The sequence below is a fragment of the Propithecus coquereli genome, unplaced genomic scaffold (assembly GCF_000956105.1).
Source record: "Propithecus coquereli isolate 6110/MARCELLA unplaced genomic scaffold, Pcoq_1.0 Scaffold527, whole genome shotgun sequence".
NCBI lineage: Eukaryota > Metazoa > Chordata > Mammalia > Primates > Indriidae > Propithecus > Propithecus coquereli.
The window spans coordinates 1,405,282-1,424,939 of NW_012151141.1; the positions used below are offsets into that span (position 1 = coordinate 1,405,282).

At 48.1% G+C, this 19,658-nt stretch overlaps 1 protein-coding gene across 2 annotated transcripts in view; it reads left to right on the plus strand.

Moving 5' to 3' along the window:
- The window catches only part of ATP9A (ATPase, class II, type 9A), a 114,912-nt gene that overhangs the window by 76,092 nt on the left and 19,162 nt on the right, over positions 1-19,658 (plus strand). For both annotated transcript variants that reach the window (XM_012656915.1, XM_012656914.1), the window contains exons 15-18: positions 7,771-7,932; positions 15,834-15,926; positions 17,309-17,392; positions 18,716-18,886. In XM_012656915.1, the coding sequence (XP_012512369.1) occupies positions 7,771-7,932; positions 15,834-15,926; positions 17,309-17,392; positions 18,716-18,886 (510 nt within the window). The remainder of the gene's footprint in view (positions 1-7,770; positions 7,933-15,833; positions 15,927-17,308; positions 17,393-18,715; positions 18,887-19,658) is intronic.

The following is a 19,658-nucleotide window of genomic DNA, read 5'->3' on the forward strand; positions in this document are numbered from 1 at the left end:
AAATTCTAAATTTAAATTATTTAGATTCTGTACAGTCCACCCATTTAAAGTATACAGTTCAGTGGGTTTTTTTGGTATATTCAGAGTTATATAACCACCACCACAATCAATTTCAGAATATATCATCACCCCAAAAGGAACCCCCACACCCGTTTTCCCATTGACCCCCCTCTTTTTCCTCCGCCCTCTAGTCCTAAGCAAACACTAATCTACTTTCTGTCTCTGTGGATTTGCCCTCTGTGGACATTGCCTACAACTGGAGCCACACAATAAATGGCCTTTGAGACTGGCTTCTTGCACTTAGCATAGCGTTTTCAAGATTTCATTGCTTTTTATGGCCGAGTAATATTCCATTTGTGAATAGTCTTCATTTCGTTTATCCATTCATCAATGAATGGACGTTTGGATGATTTTCATTTTTTGGCTATTATGGATTGTGCTGCCATGAACATTTGTGTACAAGTTTTTCAGTGGGTGTAGACTTCCATTTCTTTTGGGTACATACCTAGGAATGAGATGGAAGGGTCATATGTAACCACTGTGTGTTTAAGCTTTTGAGGAACTGCCAGACTGTTTTCCAAAGTGGCCTCACCATTTTACATACCTATTAGCAGTGTATGAGGGTTCCAGCTTCCCTTCGTCTTGGCCAATACTTGTTGTTGTCAGCCCTTTTGATTCTAGATATCTTAGTGCGTGTGAACTGATACCTTGTTGTGATTTTGATTTGCATTTCCTTGATGGCTAATAATGCTGAGCATCTTTCTTATGTGCGTATTGGCCATTGGTATAACCTTCTTTGGAGAAATGTCTCTCCATATCCTTTGTCCATTTTTAATTGGTTTGTCTTTTGTCGTTGAGTTTTAGGAGTTCTTTATATATTCTAGATACAAGTCCCTTATCAGATATGTAATTTGCAAATATTTTCTCCCATTCTGAGGGTTATCTTTTTACTTTTTTGATGGTGTTCTCTGAAGCACAAATGTTTTTAACTTTGATGGAAGTCCAATGAACTGCATACCTGTAAGCTGCTGTTCATTTCCAGGCATATTCTATTGCTAAAACCGAAAGGATTAGTTTGACATTCTGTTTGAGAGCCCTGGGCTTGGTAGAGCAGTTGTTCTGTGATATTTATCTATAACAAGCCCCTGATTGCTTTCCTGCGTAGGGAGGTTAACGGTGGCTGGGGGGATGGTGCAATGCAAATCTTTACACAGTTCATGAGTGAAGGAACACTTGAATGTCACCTTCCCTGTCCTGTTGCTTCTTTCTCCTTTCTTGGGGCAGTGGCATTTGTCATCTGGGACACTTCTCCTTCCAGTCAGGGTGGTGTCTTTGGAACGGTTCAAGCTGTAAAACCCAGTTCATCTGTGACTGTTGACATTTGAGTCAGGCTTTTTCGGAGTGAAAGATGTTGGATCTGCTGGTCGGTCTCTGAGATGGGCCCTGTGTGCAGAAGGAGAGGATGGGAAAAGAGGGTCTGTCCGGATGATCCACTGATCTACTCGGACTTACGCCTCGGTAACTGAGAACTTTGCAGGTTTATCATCATTTCTTTTTAGTCTGTTGGATCTCGTTTTCCGCTTTGGGAATGAGAGTACGATACCACAGAATGACAATTGTGAGAAAAGACCAACCAGCATCTTAGGAGCTACGGACCGGGAACCGGGAACTTACGGCTATTTGATGGAATTAAAATTCGAGCAAGTTCTAGATGTTGACGATCTGATGAGCACTTCTGCCTGTGGGCCCCCGGGCTTGAGCTGGCATTTCCGGGGCCTGTAGTGCCTGTCCCACACTCCTCTGTTCCCACCGAACTTTGACGTATTTGTTTCAGGGCTGGGCAAAGATTTTTCCATGAGGGCAAATCTTCCATGGATGCTTGGTGCTTCTTGGCTCCTTTTCGCAAAGCCAGTGGTGCTTTATCTCTTCTGTCCATTGATTGCACTTGGATTCAGATTCGTCTTGTTTTTCTAAGGTTCTAAGTCATGACTGAGGGAAAAAAAGAGCTATTTGCCTTGGCATCTTCACAGAGGCCAGTGTGACCTCGTAGCTCTCTTTTTTTTTATTTTATTATTTTTTATGGCACAGTTATTTCATGTCTGTAGTAGAACATGTGAAAATAGAGATAAGAAAAAAAGTAAACCATAATCTTCCTAGAGGTGTAGCCACTGTTAATATCTCACTGATCAGCCTTCTAGACTACTTCAGAGGATGCATGCTGCAAAATACAAACACGTTTATATCAATACATCACGAGACACAGAGGAGCCTCAATCTAGTTCGAGTGAAATCTTTCAGAAAGCCGTTCCGTTTCCAAATCCCTGTAGGATTCGACGGAGACTTGGCTGGCTCTAGAATCGTGCCTTTGAAATTCAATATCGATAAAACATTGCCAGTCTAGGCAAGGTCAGTTTATGGAATACATATAGAAACCAGTATTCATTTGACTTGAGAGCTGCTGGAGTAATTTCTACCAGTTGGCGTAGGATTCGTTTCCTGTAACACAAAGCAGGATTTCCTAAATTTGTTTCCTGTGCATATTCCGCTTTGGGAGCCTTGAAGTATCTTCATTCAGCTATCGATTACAGCCCGAGGGGCTGGGCCCTGCCTGCCCGGTACAGTAACTCGTTGGGGAAACGAAATAGATGTAATCTGACCACTGACCAGAAAGGAGCGCGGCTCAGAGGCTGCGCAGGCGGGTCTCGGCCCTGACAGCGTGCCACCGTTTCCAGGATATTCGGCAGCCTTGGGGGTGGGTACAGTGGGGGAGGGAGTGGGGAGGGGTCACGACGATGATGCAGCTTTTAAAGCAGTTATTTCCCGGTGTGAATGGGCAAGAAGATGCTGTCTGGCGAGCTGCTAGAGTCAATCCTACGACTCATTCATTTGTCTTTTCCATGAGTTCTTTCATATTAAAAAAACTTTCGTAAGCTTTTAAAATCACAGGTATTAATATCCTCACTACAGGAAAAAGTAGAAAGTGTAGATTCACAAAAAAGTTGATAAAAATAACCTGTAATTCTTACCAGCTAGTGATAACTACTGTTTATATTCTGGTATGGATTTTCCCAGATTTTTCCTAAATTCGTGCGTATATATGTATAGAAACAATTGTAGTACAGAATCATACTGTAGTACATGTCATTAAACAGGAAGGAAGGTAAATTAAGTAACATCCTTTAGAAAGTCATATGGCTTTTATATTTCTGTAGGATTTATGAGTGTGGATATGGATGCATGTGCAGGCACATGTGATGTATGTGCACATGTGCTCTGTGTGTGCATACATGGGTGCACATGTGTGTGTGTGTAAATGAAAGCTGCTGGCTGTATTTGGCCTTGCCTTGAATGGCTCAGTATTTCAGAGCAATGAGTGGTGAGTCCTAGGTAACATGTAGAGTGTTCTGCGTGGCCCCCACAGACTCATGGCGGAGAGTTAGAAGTCCATCTCCTCCTTCCCTAAGACTTCAGTTCTCCTAAGTCTCTTCCTCTGAGGCACCCGCTGTTATTAATGTCTAAGTATCCTTGCAGAGTTACTTCTTTGCATGTGTTAGAATTTCCTTTGTCCTTTATTAAAATATTAAAAAAATTTAAAAACAGTTGTAATTTAATACAATTATGAATTGTTTTGCAACTTGCTTTTAGTAAGTCATTTTTAAAAAGTGTGCCCATTTTGCAGATGAAGTATTAATATTAATATCAGTTGGCTAAGAAACGTTCCCAAGGTCACATTGCTGGCAAGGTCGAAGCCGGATAGCCCATGTCCAGAGTCTGGACTTATTACCCTTAATAGCACTTCCCCACCCATGGGACGATGGCTCGAAAGTGCTTCGTGAACTCACGAAGCGCACAGAGAGTTCCAGAGCCTGCATTTCGGGAACGCAGGGCTGACACTGGGTGACGTTCCGTGGTCTCTGGTTATCCCTGGCTGCTCTAGTCTCCCTGAGCGTCCTGTTCTGAGCTAGTGTTCAGAGACTACCTGTCTCCCAAGTTCAGTGGAACGTTGTGTCTCTTCTCTCTTATCTTGGGAAGCTTCCAAGCTTGGTGAAAATAAACCTTCCTCTCCCAGACCCTGGCAGCCTATCTTCTGAGTGTCCTCCTTGTACCACCCCGTCTCTCTAGGATTCTTCCCTTGGAAAGGAAAACTAAAATGAGTGGATCGCACTTAACATAACGACTGCCAGTTCCATCCACGTTGCTCCACGTGACGGAACTGAATTCTTTTGTGCGGTTGAATAGTATTCCATCGTGTCTGTCTGCCACGTTTTCTTTATCCATTCATCCGCCGATGGGCACTTAGGTTGATTGTGAATAGTGCTGCCATAAACACAAGGGTGCAGATATCCTTTTGATATACTGATTTCCTGTAGGTGATAGACATCCTACATACCCAGATTTGATCATTATATGTTGCATGCATGTATCAAAATATCACATATACCCCATAAATAGGTATAATTATTATATGACAAGAAAAAAAATGAGTGTGTCTTTCCTCTAGTCCACAATGTCCTTGAAACAGTCCTGTTACAAAGGGCCGTGGAGAGCTGGACAAGAAGCCGTGTGGGTGGGTCTCTCCCGCGACAGAGCCCGTGGACGGAGGCCTCTCTGCAGCCACCTGGAATCTCAGCCTCCGGGCAGTGACACAGGGAGGGCAGGAAAGTACAGCTAATCTAGATACAGCTGATCTAGAAGCACGTTTTAGTTTCAGTTTTGCCCCTAATTGTAAGAGTAACACAAACTTGTTATAGAGAAGGTAAAAAGAATTAGAGGAAAAAAAATAAAATCATCCATAACCCCAAAACTCAGCCATAATCACTGTTAACATTTTGATGTTTTCCCTTCCTGCGTTCTACACATATAAATACTTAGTGTCATTCCATATTTTATCTCTATTCACTTAGCAAGGTATCGTATTATCCCTTTTCAATAACTATCTGTGATAAGAAGGTTTTTAGTGGCTGCACTCTATTCCGCTGCTTAGATACACCACAGATGATTGATTCTATTTCCCTTAAGATTTAGGAGGTTTCCCGCTTTGGGCCATCATAAATGATGCCACGATGCACTGCCTGATGTATTTATTAACCATCTCTCGCGTTTCTGATTGTGTATGTAAAAAGTCCCAGCTGTCTCATTTTGCATCTTCTTAAACGTGTTGCTGAGACTGAGGGTAAAAGCCACCGAGGAACTCGAGCATGTGGTGCAGAGAAGGGCTGGTGATCTCGTGGTCCTTTTGCGGCTGTGAGGGTTTTTTTGTTCTGCAACCACATTCGTATCTCAGTGAACATAAGGTGTTTGCAGCTCCCCTAAATGCCTCGGCGTACCCTGAGCCTCAGCATTAGGCCCGGACAGTGACGGCATTCAGACACGTGCATGAATGAGCCCAGGGTGGTGAGTCCCAGAGATTTAGGAGGCTAGTGGGGCTTTACTATCACCTGGCCATGCCCTCCAACCCAAAGGGTAGGGTCATAGGACAGAGGTCAGGAACTGTAGGGAAAACTGCCCCATCAATGTTACTTATTAACCACTGAGGTAGAGTCTTGAAATAGGATTTTGGTTATTCAGAATAGAGGGGGGCTGTTTGAGACAGGACTGGACAGTGTTTTGGGAACGCTGCAGAAAGCTGTCACATGAGCCTTTCTCAGTGTTAGCTCCTCCACGGGCCAAAAATGCAGAATTTCTGTCCATGTCATATTACTGTTCGCCTGGAATGGACTGAGATGAATAGTCATTTCTAAATGACTGCATTTGTAGGGAGACGATGCCATTCTTTCTTCCTAAATATTAATTTTTATCAAAGTTAAGTGATAATGAGGTTGAATTTCAAGCACAGAAAATCTGAATCGAGGAGTGGCCTTCTGTGCCACCATCCCATCCACTAATTCCTAGAAGGCTGTTAAAAAAATAAAGTTGAAGCAATATTGAAAAATCACCTAATTTTGTAAAAAAATCAGCTTTTCTTGAGAAAGATTAGCTTTGAAAATAGCGGGCCCAATTTCTACCTGGCAGTGCTTGATCAAGGTTGTTGGCTGCTGACTCAGTTTACCCCGGACCCCTGCATGGCTTGCCCAACTCCTTTTGGCACTGGAGCCTGCAACCACCATCTGGCATGTTGTTGAATATATTTTCTTATTGAGTAAAGAAAACCTTAGGTCTATGGATAGATTTATGATCTTGAAAGGCTGGATTTTGCGCTGACTGGCTGCTCTTTGTGAGCCTGGGTATTTATCTTGTTGAATGCCACCAAAGAACCCCTTCTTATCAGATGTCAGATTCCCATCTTGGTATCATCGTGCTCTTGGGATTAGTGTGTATCCTGCTTTTGACAAGAATTCAAGGCTGCTAAGCATGGTCTGGCGTATTTTCCAAGCGCAGGGTCGAAGGAACAAAGGGAAAATGTCATAGGTGGTTTATTGCTGACCAACAAATGATGAAAAAGCCCTTTCGTGGATGGTTTCTGGCATGAGTTCTTCAGATGGGCCTTTTAGGAAGGGAAGGGAACGAGCTCTGCCTCTTCGATTTCTTCTTTTCACCAAAAGCAGAGCACACGGCAGACTCTCGAGACAAGATTCCCTCCCTGCCCCTTCTGCGTTCAGCATTTGAGCTAGTTCCCATCTAACTTACTTGTTCATTCATTCACCTGAATGAGGTTCCTTTTTCTGCTGCGGCCCTGACCTCGGGTGGTGGAGACCCTAACTCCGTCTGCTGAAAACGGTGGGACTCCACATCAGCGTGGGATGTGGAGCGATTCCTTTGAACCGAAGCTCGGGACTGCCAGAATCAGAAGTAGCCTGCTTTTGTAGCCTCTTGTTTTGGAGAGGAATGGAGTTTTCTTAACTGACCCCCAAATGTTCGTCTTGCCCACAACTGAGAAATGTTGCTGAGCACCCCAATTCTAGATCCATCTTCCCTGAGGAGGACTCCGGGGGATTTTATGTGTTCTGTTAGGAAGCAACTTTCCATCAATGCTGACGTTCAAGTCCTAAGAGTGGAAGGTGGGAGTGGAAGGCCCCTCGCAGGTTCGTGAACTGTTGGGTCAGCCCCCAGGACACTGATGACGTTTTGATTAGGAAGGTGGATCCCGGGAGTGCGGAGTGGCCACAGACGTAGCTGTCGTGGGTTCCTTAACTCCGCTGCCGGGGTTGCTGTGGCAGAAAGCAAGGTTCAGAGATGTTCACGTGCATTCGTAATCCATCCTTCCTCAGAGACGTGAGTCATTCTGGACCATTTCAGGTCTGCGGTTCAGCTTTTCCCCTCTAACAGACCTGTGGGGTCCATGGAAGCCACTTCCGGTTCTGGAATTCCAGATTCTTTCTCGATTGAAGTTCAGAGCAGGCTTTTGGGGAGTTAGTCTTCCGGAAGCCCAGTATCACACACTTGGGGGCAGAGCTGCCCAGGTGGGAGCCGCTGTCCGTGCTGTCCCGGTGCAGCCAGAGTGAGGCTGCGAGGACAGCCCGAAGGTGGAGGACTCTCCGGTGTCCTGCTCCTTCTTTCCTTTGCGCTGTTTGGCTCAGTGCAGATTCTTCCAGAAGTGATTTGTGGCCATGCCAGTCACTCTTAGTCCTGTGCAGTCGCTCTCTGCTGTGTGCAGCCTGCTTTGAGCCTGCACAGGGGCAGCTCTGAGTGTGGGAGTCCCCGCTGTCCCCAGGGACAGGGACTGCTGCACTGCACTTATCTGTGCCCCCTTCCGCCTTGTGCTCCTGCGCACACCCTGTGGACTGGGACCTTGGGCTGTGTGTCTGACCCGTGACCCTGTGTTCTGTTTAGGTGGCCCTGGTACAGTGGACCGAAAGCGTGGGCTTGACCCTGGTGGGCCGAGACCAGTCTTCCATGCAGCTGAGGACCCCTGGCGACCAGATCCTGAACTTCACCATCCTGCAGATCTTCCCCTTCACCTACGAGAGCAAGCGCATGGGCATCATCGTGAGGGTGAGTCGTCTTTTATCTGTCTTTATCTAACTATCTGTCTTATCTATCTTTGATCGTCTCAAGCGGGTTAAAGGCCCCGAGTACGCTGCCCGTGTCCCTGGCACTTGACGTTCTTTCTTACCCCTTTAGAACCCTCGTTATTGGGGTATCTGTCGCCCAGGCTAACCAGAGAATGCGATTCCCTAAGCGGAAAGGGAATCGGTTCTGGCATGAAAGTTCTAATGAATGTAGACTGACTGAGCCTTTCTTGGTAATACGTTTCTCATTCTTTTTTGTTTAATTAAGTGTTTATTTTTTATTGAGGTGAAAATCACATAGCATCAAATAACTAAACCGGACAATTCATGGCATTTAGTATGTTCACAGTGTTGTGCAAACACCACCTGTGTTCAGTTTTCAAAACGTTTTCATCACTCTAGAAGAAAACCGTGCGAGCCTTAAGCCGTCACTGCCCATTCCCATCCGACCCCGGGCCCTGGCAACCACCAGGCCGCTTTCTGTCTTTGTGGATGTACCTGTTCTGGACATGTCAGATAAATGGACTCATAGAGTACAGACCTTTTGTGTCTGGCTTCTCTCCCTTAGCGTAGCGTTTCCGAGGCTCGTCTGCGCTGCAGCGCGTAGCACACTTGACTCCTCTCTGTGGCCGGCTAGTGTGCGTGTGTGGATGGAGCACGTTTGCTTGTCCACTCATCCCCCGATAGACGTTTGTTCTGCTTCCACCTGCTGGCTATCGTGGGTAGTGCTGTCATGGCCATTGTGCACAAGAATTCCAGTACCCGTTTTCAATTCTTCTGGGTATATACTACGAGTGGAATTGGTGCGTTATGCTGGGTCCGTTACCCAGTTGCTGGAAAATTCCATCTTTAACTTTGTGAGGTCCTGCCACACTGTTTTCTGCAATGCTGCACCCTCTTATTAATACATTCCCACCAGCAATGTACAAAGGTTCCTATTTCGCCACAGCCTCGCCAATGCTTGTTATATTCTGTTTTTTTGATTATGGTTGTCCTAGTGGTTATGAGGGGTGGTATTTCATTGTGGTTTTGATTTGCATTTCCCCAGTGACTAATGATATTGAGCATCTTTTTATATGCTTATGGCCATTTGTATATCTTTCACGGAGAAATGTCTGTTCAGGTTCCTTACCCATTTTTCAATTGGGTTGTCTTTTTGTTGTTGAGTTGAAGGGATTCTTTATATATTTTGGATATTAGACCTTTATTAGACATATGATTTGTAAACTCATTCTGTAGGTTATCTTTTTACTTTCTTGATAATGTCATTTGATGGACAGAAATTTCTAATTTTGAGAAAGTCCAATTTATCTTTTTTTTTTTGAGACAGAGTCTCACTCTGTTGCCTGGGCTAGAGTGCCGTGACATCAGCCTAGCTCACAGCAACCTCAAACTCCTGGGCTCAAGCGATCCTCCTGCCTTAGCCTCCCGAGTAGCTGGGACTACAGGTGTACACCACCATGCCTGGCTAAAATTTATCTATTTTTTTGTTATTGCTCTTGACTTTGGGATCATATGTAAGAATCTATTGCTAACTCCAAAGTCAGGAAGATTTACCTGTCTACTTTCTTTTAAGAGTTTTGTAGTTTTAGCTTTTTAGGCCCTTTGATCCATTTTGAGTTCATTTTAATATATGGTGTGAGGTAGGGGTTCAACTTCATTCTTTTGCGTGTGGAGATATAGTTGTCCTAGCACCATTAGTTGAAAAGACTATTATTTCCTCATTTACTGATCTTGACACCCTTGTTGTAGTTAAATATTTTTAATTTTTTTAAAATTCATGCAACCACAAAGTTAGTAAAAAAACATAGTGTTCACTCAGTGTCATCATTTTACCAGACTTATTTCAGATTTTTTTAAGCAATTTTTTATTGATACATAATAGATATACATAGTTTTGGGGTCAGATTTTCTTTTTGTATTTTTTGAACCTTTGTCATACAGCATATATAGAGAAAAGGGTAAATGTCGTAAGTGTACAGCTCAGCCCTTTTTTACAAAGTTAACATACCCATGTAACCAAAATCCAGAACAAGGAGCAGAACCTCACCCACCCTCTCCCCAGCAACTCTCTGTGCCCCTTTTCTGGTCACACCAATTCTCCTCCCCTCAAGGATGTCACCACTGTCCTGATTTCTACCATTGATTGGTTTGGTCTCTTTTTGAACTTTATGTAAATGGAATCATACAATAGATACCCTTTTGTGCTTGGGTTCATTTGCTTAAATTTATATTTGTGAGATTCATTCATATTTTTGCATGTATTATGGTTTGAAATTTTTTTTTTAAAGAAATAAAGCATTTGGCCACAGCTTCAGCTGTTCCATCTAGATGCCTTTCCTTTCCATCCTGACTGTAACTTCATATTGCCTATAATCCTAGCACTATGGGAGGCCAAGGCAGGAGGACTGCTTGAGCTCAGGAGTTCGAGACTAGCCTGAGCAAGAGTGAGACCCTGTCTCTACCAAAAAGGAAGGAAAAAAACCCCAGCCAGGTGTTACGGCACACGTCTGCAGTCCCAGCAACCCAGGAGGCTGAGGCAGAAGGATCGCTTACAGCCAGGAGTTAGAGGTCGCAGTGAGCTACAATGACGCCACTGCACTCTACCTAGGGTGACAGAGTAAGACTCTGTCTCAAAAACAACAAAAAAAGGCAACTGAAGAAATTATTATAAACTCTAAAAGAAAAAATAGTTCATATTGTTAGGTATTTTAAGATACTATTATCAGACATTTTGGGGTATAAACTCTGGGAGGCTGAGGTGGGAGGATCGCTTGAGGTCAGGAGTTCGATTCCAGCCTGAGCGAGAGTGAGGCCCCGTCTCTACTAAAAATAGAAAAATTAGCCAGGAGTGGTGGCGCATGCCTGTAGTCCCAGCTACTCAGGAGGCTGAGGCAGGAGGATCACTTGAGCTTAGGAGTTTGAGGTTGCTGTGAGCTAGGCTGACGCCACGGCACTCTAGCCCAGGTGACAGAGCAAGATTCTTGTCTCAAAATAACAAACAGATAAAAAACAGCAGTAGGAACAACAGTGGCAGTAATGACAGGTAACGTTTAAGTAGTGCTTATCGTGTGCCGGAGGCTGTTCTAAGCGATGTTCATAAAGTGACTCATTTAATTCCGAGCATAACGCAGTGAGGTCAGCACCATTACGATTGACATTGGCCGGAGGAGAAAATCGAGGTGGTGAGAAGCTAAGAAACGTGCACAGGTTCACACAGCTGGAGGACGGTGGGGCTGGGGCTTGCCCCCGGCTGTCTGGCTCCCAGGTTCATGCTCCTTTCCGCAGGACCTGAGGGGTGGGGTGTGACGAGAGGGAGTTGGGAAGCCCACGGAGCACCTGGAGCCGTGTTCGGGTAGTATATTAATTATGCATCGCTGCGTAACAGGTGACCCCACATTTAATGGCTTCAAACAACAATACAGACTCCCCCTTATCTGCAGTTTCATGTTCCACAGTTTCAGTTACCTATGGTCAGCTGCGGTTCAAAAAAAGAATTAAAAGGACAAAAATGTTTAAATAATTAAAAATATTAAATATTAATTCCAGAAATAAACAATTCATAAGTTTCAAATTGCGTGCCGTCCCGAGTAGCGTGATGAGGCCTTGTGTTGTCCTGCTTTGTCTGCCCAGGATGCGAATCTTCCCTTTGTCCTGCGTCTCCACGCTGTCTACACTGCCGCCCGCTAGTCACTTAGCAGCTGTCTGGGGTATCGGATCAGCTGTCGTGGTATCACAGTGCTTGTGTTCAAGTAACCCTTATGTTACTTTTATTACAGTATATGGTAAAAATGCCCCAATTTAATAAGTTTCGGTGGTCAACCCCTAACGAACCCAAATTAAAAAAGAAACCTTAACAAAAAAAACGGGGGAAAAGGAAAAAAAAAAAGAAGGAAAAGGGTCCGGGCCCCCCCGCGGCCCAAGAAACCAAGGGGGGCCCAAAAAAGAAGGTTTGCCCGGGAATAAAAAATAACCGCCAAGCCCCGGGGGCCAAGAAACCGGGGGCAACCGGGCCGGGTCTTCTGGCTCAGGGATTGGCCAGGGCTGCTGCCGTCCAAGATGCTGCTGAGGCGGGGTCCGTGTGCGGACGGCAGCAGTGTTGTTGGCCAAGTTCAGCTCCCCGTGGGCTGTTGGACCAAGGGCCTTAGCTCTTTCCTGCCCGTGGGCCAGAGGCTGCTCGTGGTTCACTGCCGCGTGGGCCTGTCCGTAGGTCAGCTCGTGAGTACCGACCGGGAGGTCAGAACCGTTGTTTGCTGTCTTAGAGGCTGCCACCACCACAGCTGCTGTGTGGATGACCCAGTGACACACCCCACGAACGTGCTTTGGAACATGCCATGTTAAGGGATTTTTATGTCCAGATGCCAGTAGGTACTTTCAGACCCTGCGGGACGTGTTCCTTGGCAACTCTCGGTGGGGAGGGAGCGTTTTCTCCCACAGCTGTGCTCTTCCCACTGGCCCTCACCTGCCAGACCCATGGCTTCTAAGCCCTATCTCGGGTACACATCTGATGTCAAGAACATCGTGGTCTGGACGCAGCAGCATAAATCCTGTGGGTGGGTGTTTCCTGGGGAATGAGAGTCATTATCTCCTATGGAATGACTTTAGTTTTGTTCCAGCCTTTGTTTTTTTAAGTTCTAGGGCCGTGGGCTCTGCTGAGGTCATTTGAGGGTTGAATCATCAAGGAATAGTCCCCAGTATTGGCCATTCTAGAATAAGTGAGTGGTATGCACCGCTCTTCGTTTAGTCGCCAAGGACTCTAATTCCCAGACATGTGGCGTATTTTATGAGACGTGCCTCGTAGGTCTTCCCGCGGCAAGAAAGGGGACTCTGTGCCCAGAAGTATGGGATACTGTCAGATGAACAAGTCCGTTTTTATTTTAACAGAGCATGCCCCCATTCCCAGGTTATTAAAAAAAAAATCAACATTTATAGTGAAGGCATTTAGAACAAATAAATATGTAAGGAAAAGGGGATTCAAACTATTCACTTACATTTTCACCACCCAAAGACTCTCACTTTTTCAGAGGGTTTCCTTTCAGTCTTTTTTCTAAGCATAATGGAGTGTAAATATTCACACACATTTTCATAAAATTGGCATCAGAGGAGGCTTCCTAAACTTCCCCCCTCGTTGAACTGTGTGTATGTGATAAGAATTTTCTCCTGTCATGAAACTGTGACTTTAATGATTTTTAATGTGTGTATGGTGTTTTGCTGAAAGAACGTACCCTTACTTCATTAACTTTTCTTTTTTTGGTTGCTTAGGCTGTTTCTCATTTTTGGCTTAATAAAAAATAACACTGTGAGCATCCATCCTTGCGAGGCTGACTTTAATTAAATACGTATTGTTTTGCTAATTTTTTTCATTTTCCGATCTCTCTTTATCTTTGCTTTGGGTGGGTAGAAATGTGTGTCCAGGGCTTTTCCCCACTTTGCACAATCTCACTATACTCCTCTGGTGTGGTGTTTTTCATCCCAGAGGCATTTGAAAATATCACCACCCCGGGTGGGAGGCGCTGCTGGCCTCTAGTGCTCAGCATCCTGCAATGCACAGGACAAACTCCACAGCAAAGAATGACCCAGCCCCACCTGTTCCTTGCGCTGAGGCTGAGAGGCTGTTCGGATATGTTCCTATAACCTGCATGCTACATGCAGATGACTGACCCATTACCCGATGTGAGGAAGCTTTAAAACTTCTCTCTGGTTGGTTTATCGACTGCTGACAGTTAACAGTTTGGCGCTCTCCTGTCTGTTCCATTAAGCCTTTCAAGCATGCGTGAGCTCGTGCACGATACTTGGCAGCATCTGCCCGCAGCCTCCATAGTAAGGTCATTTCTCTGCATGAATCTCTGTCTCCTAGGCAAGGTTAGAGAAGCCAGTTTCTTTGGGTCTTGCGTGCTTGTCTTTCTGAAGGAAGCTTCCATCTCTGTTTTGTTTTCGTCGTGTACAAGATGTTCCAGTGCCTTCTCCCCCTTCCCATGTGGAACACTGAAGCTGGATCATTGGTGTAGATCATACCACTGTCGTCGTCGTACTAAAGGAGGCCTTTGAGCAGGTGCCAGACACAGGCCACAGTGGGAAAAGATGAGGCCCCGAAACAATGCCACACAGCCAGCCGATCTCTGTAAATTTATGGCGTAATCTCGCCATAATATGGGAACGAAATAAACTTGTGATGAACTCGGTGGGAGGAAATGACTCATGGGAGGAGATAGTTGATACAGTATTTATATTGGACAGAACTTCTAAACTTGCCTGAGCCCCTTCCAGAGTAAAGGAAGCTGGGTTAGGGGCGTGATTTCCTACGGCTGTGTCGTTAAGCACCATTTGGGCGAAGGGGAAAGGAAAAAAGCCCCTGATGCTTTCATGTTCAGACCCCACAGCTATCTTTGGCCTGAGTCCCCAGCAGCCAGAGCAGCAGCCCATCCGAGATAAACGTGCAGTTGGTTGTACGCCTTTAAAACTCGGCGCCTCGTCTTGGCCCGGGGCTGCTTTATGAGTCATCGTGTGGATCTAGAAGATTGTCGACGAGGGGAGGGCATTCGAAAGTTATTTTAAAAGAGGAAACCAGACCACTAATTTGGCTTTGGGTATTTATTTCATATTTAGCGAAGAAGTGAAAGGCATTTATTCTGGGCTTCCCACAGTGGCAAAATTTAGGCGCAGGGTTGATGGCCGGGCCCAGTCTCCTGGCCCATCTCTGCTGCCTCCCGCCTCAGAGACGCGAATCACGGAGGAGAGAATGGAGTGAGGCAGTGGTCCTCCCTCTTTCCTCAAAGCCGGATTTCTTAGTCTTGGCACTGTGGCTGAGTGGGGCTGGGGGAGTTCTTGGCCGTCCCGTGCACGACAGGGCGCTAAGATGCCAGCAGCACACACCCTGAGTGTGACAACCCAAAGTGTCTCCAGGCATCGCGTGATGTTCTCTGGGGGGCAGAGTTGCTGCCGTTGAGAATCCCAGGCCAAGCCTCGTTCTCCACGTACAATATGAGCGAGGGGCTGGAGAAGTTACTCCCGTCCCAGCAGGAATGACACCGCCGAGGGGCATGTTCCGTGTATCTGGCCGGGGGCTGCATGCCCTGCGTGAATTATCTCGTTTCAGCCACAGCCGTCTATGCGATGAGAATTCCTGTTTCACAGATGAGGAGACTGAGGTTTAGGGAGAAGAAGTCACTTGTCCAGCTGCACACAGCTAGGAGCTGGTGCCCGTGCTGCGGTGTTACCCACTTCCCAGAAAACTTGGTCAGGGCGAACTAAAATAATGGACAGCCTGAGCTCTAGGTACATCCGCAAATAGACAGGCATCTGGAATTCTCTAGATCACTGGTTCTCGACTGAGACAATTTGCCCCCAGGAGACATTTGCTAATGTCTGGAGACGTTTTGGTTGTCACCATGGGGGTGCTACTGGCATCGAGCGTGTCGAGGCTGGGGATGTCACTCAACGCCAGGAGAGCCCCACACAGAAAAGAACCATCTGGCCCCAAATGTTCATGGCGCTGAGGGTGAGAAACGCTGGTCTGGATCATGACCTGCCCTGCTCTTTCGGTGGACCACAATTTGGTGGTACTGGCAGTCCTATGTATAAATCTGAAATTACCTAATGATGTGGGAGTCCATGCCAGTTAGAATAGTAATAACCCTTCAAAACAAAGGGCTTCAGTCCTTTTGATCCTGCTTGCATCATTTAATAATTTTCCAAATGCTTCGAGTTTTCTTCTACTTTCTGCAGCCTTTGCCCCAAAGCAGGGCCCCTCTCACTTTTCATCTTCGGCCAAGTGAAAAAACATCAGTGTCTGTTAAGTGCACTTTGTCCACTGTCACGGGAAGCAGGCATTACAGAAGGAGGGTGTTCCTTTCAGTTATTCACGCTCTTGGCCTCTCTCTCTAGGATGAATCAACCGGAGAGATTACGTTCTACATGAAGGGAGCGGACGTTGTCATGGCCGGCATCGTGCAGTACAACGACTGGCTGGAGGAAGAGGTAAGCTTGACCAGGGCGTTAAAACCAGGCCTCAAAAGCATGTTCTGAAGGGGCAGTGCCTTGCGTGGTACAATAAGGCGGGCCTCCGTGTCTGTTACCTGCGGCTGTGTAACAAACCGCCCTGGTTAAAACAACACACGTTTCCTTCTGTGGGTCCTGTGGGTCAGGGGTGCGGGTGTGGCTCAGCTGGGTCCTCTGCGCCAGGGCCTCCCACAGGCTGCGGTCAAGGTGTCAGCCAGGGCTGCAGTCTCATCTCGAGACTCGACCGGGGCAGGATCCGCTTGCGAGCTCACTGGGTGGTCGTGGCAGCAGTCAGCTCCTTCTGGGCTGCTGGACGACCGCCTCAGGTTCTTGCTGGCTGTTGGCCAGAGGCCGCCCTCTCTCCCTTACCATGTGGGCCTCTCCGTGGGGCAGCCCGCAACCCGGTGACTGGCTTCATCAAAGTGAGCAGGTGAGGGAGCAGGAGAGGACACACAAGGCAGAGTCACTGTCTTTGGTAACCTGATCTCAGGCGTAATGTCCCCTCACTTTAGCCTCGTTGTATGTGCTAGGGACAAGTCACTAGGTCCTGCACACACTCCAGGAGCGGTGTGATCATACAAGGGCGTAAGTTCCAGGAGGTGGGGATCCTTTGGGGCCACGTCCGAGGCTGCCGACCCATCTGTGCTGGGACAGGTGGCCAGCAGCAGGAGGGAAGGAGCGCTCAGGTGTCTTGGGCCATTTTTGTACCATCTCTCAGCTCCAGGCAGGAAATGCACATTTTACTAACCAACGAACACCCTCCTTCTGCTCCTATGCCCCTTCCCATGCTAGGCGGTGTGAGAAGTGCACTTAACAGACACCGATGTTTTGGTAACATCGTAAGTAGTAATTTCCGGTGAGCACCCAAATGCCTGCAGGAGCCGGGCAGTTAACGGGGATGAATGGAACATCCTGGGTGCGTTTTTTTGACAGTTGCACTTGGCATGTTAGACACACTGGAATGTTCTTCACTTGACGACTACATTTCCTGGGAACACACAGTGGCAGCCACTCCTCAGCCATCACTGATGGTGGTTATTTGGGAAAGTGCACCTGGTTTTGGCAGGTGTTCAATTCTTCCACCGATTCAGCAGTCCAGATTTGCGTGTGAAGTCTTATTACAGTGTTGACTGAAATTCCAGCACATACACTGCCCGCGGGCTGCCCCTCTGCAACGCCCCTACGAAAGGTTCACTTCAGGGAAGATCGCTTAGGGGAAAGCGGTTTTCTGATTTGCCGTTTCCCCTGTCCCCTTGGGAGGGGGACATCCACATCAGTGTGCAGGCCCTCCCCGGGGAGAGCCAGGGTCCCTGGGGCCGAGCCCTCGGCACAGCTCTCACCGACCCCCGTCTGCTTTCCAGTGTGGAAACATGGCCCGCGAAGGGCTACGGGTGCTCGTGGTGGCAAAGAAGTCTCTGGCAGAGGAGCAGTATCAGGACTTCGAAGTAAGTCGTTTGGAGACCTCTCTGTTGTGTAGCCCTGCCCACCCCCCCAGTCCTGTCTCCTCCGGCGTCCCCCCTGCTCATTCTGGCGAGCTGTCCTGACGTCGTTTCTGAGCACACTGGGGTCACTGCTGTCGCAGGGCCTTCGCACTTGCTCTTCTGTCTGCCTGGAACTCTTCCTGCGTGGGGCTCCGTGGCCCACTCCCGCAGCCCAAACGCTGCCTCCCGCGAGAAGGCCTCCTGGACTGTCTCTCTAAGGCAGCCCACCTGTCACTCTCTGTCCCTCACCCCATTCAACTTCCTCACTGTGCTTATGATCCTCTTTAATGACCTTATTTATGTTTTTTAACATTCATCTTATCCATCTTTTTTCTGGGATCAAATCTTTTTGAGGGCAATGACTTTATGAGTCTGGTTTGCTCTGATATCCCTGAAGCTTAGGCTAGTCCTTGGCACATAGTACACCTGCAGGAAAACGGGCAGAAATCACCCTTTTGGAGCCCTAATTTCTTTCAGCTGTAAAACTGCTGGAGTTGAACTAGATTGTTGATTGTTCATGTCATCTTGTCCCACGGATCGTGTTCCCCAGGGGAGGGTCCTTGCCTTGTTCACTCTGTGTCCATGGTGCTCGGCGGAAAGCTGAGTGCAGGGGGGTGGGGCGAGGCCAGGGGACGGCTTCCTGGGCCCTTACCCTGCTGCCCCCAGAGAAACCCTGTAGGTCTGACTCTTTTATGTGTGTATGTCCTTAAGAGTTCTACCCCTGCTAAGTGCTACCTGACTTCAATTTTAAAAGAGTATGTTTTGAATAAGTTCATTAGGGGGTTTTAGGTTTTCTTCCAGGTTCTTGCTAACGTGATATAAAGAGGGAATAAACAGAGAGTTGGGTCTGTGGTCTTCAGAAGTGGGACTTTGTCTTTAGAAAACGCATGATCCGGAGTTTGGGTTACAGAGCGCGTGTCGTGTGTGGGAGGTTCCTCGTCTGTCTGCAGATCTTGGGTTGTGCTAGTCCTTGAGACAGTGCAGTGAGGTTGGCGCTGTCGTTGCCGTTTTGTGACTGGAAGCAAATGAGGCTCAGAGAAGTTAAGTGACCTGCCGAAAGTGTCGAAGCAGGTGAGTGCGGAGCGCAGGGTGGGACTCGGGTCCGTCCCTCTCTGTGTCTGCACTCACGACTTGGGAGCAGGCAGGGAGCCTGTTCCTCCCCGTGGGGTCCCAGCCCACCCGCCTGTGGTGGGATCAGGCACGACCGACCGTTCCACTCTCGGCACTGGTGGGTCAGCCTGGCCCCTCCCACCCTAAGCGGTGACCGCGTCTGCTGCTGTGTCCCAGGCGCGCTACGTGCAGGCCAAGCTGAGCGTGCACGACCGCTCCCTCAAAGTGGCCACGGTGATCGAGAGCCTGGAGATGGAGATGGAGCTGCTGTGCCTGACGGGCGTGGAGGACCAGCTGCAGGCGGACGTGCGGCCCACCCTGGAGACCCTGAGGAACGCCGGCATCAAGGTAGGGCGCCCGCCAGCGACCTGGCTGCTGCGTGGGAGGGCCCCGAGCCCGAGAGTAGTCACCCCTCAGCAGAGTAGAGAGATGAGGGGGAGAGCGTGCAGGGGTAAGAGAAGAAGCCGGGAGCGCCCTCTCTACGATGGCCACGGCTGTGTCCCCTGCCCTCCAGCGCTGACTTTGGGAGACAGTGTGCGTGGCGTTCGCTTTTACCATGCGGGGGCCTCCCCCGATCACGCCGGGCTCCCCGTCGCTCAGTGCCGAGCAGTGTCCAGGGTGCGCGACCAGCAGGCTGGCCTGTCGGTATGGCTGAGCGACCGACCGACTTACCATCCAGCAGAGTGACCGTCGGCGCCGACAACTGTCGTTTTTATGTTTTATACTCTTCTGTTCGGGGCCCAATAAGTATGTTCAGTGGTAGAATCCGGAGAGGCCAGTAGGGAGTGTCGGGGACCCGGGTTCTCAGTGAGCCCCAGTGGGGTCCTAGCAGACCCTCGACCGGGGCGCTCGAGGACACGTGTGTTCGCCACCAGCCTCTGCTCACGGGCAGCAGCTCTGCTGCGTCCTGGGGGCTCCCTCTCGGGAGGACCACATGCGGAGGACGGCTGAGACACCAGGCCACATTCAGGCCCGCTGGCCACTCACACGCATGTGTCCGTGTTTCCTTGTGAACCACATTCTGTCACACACCTTTGGCCCACAGGTTTAGTTCATCCCAAGGAAATTGCCAGCGAGATCCCGTGTTTGGAAGTCTGGTGGCCGGAGGCCCGTTCCTGCC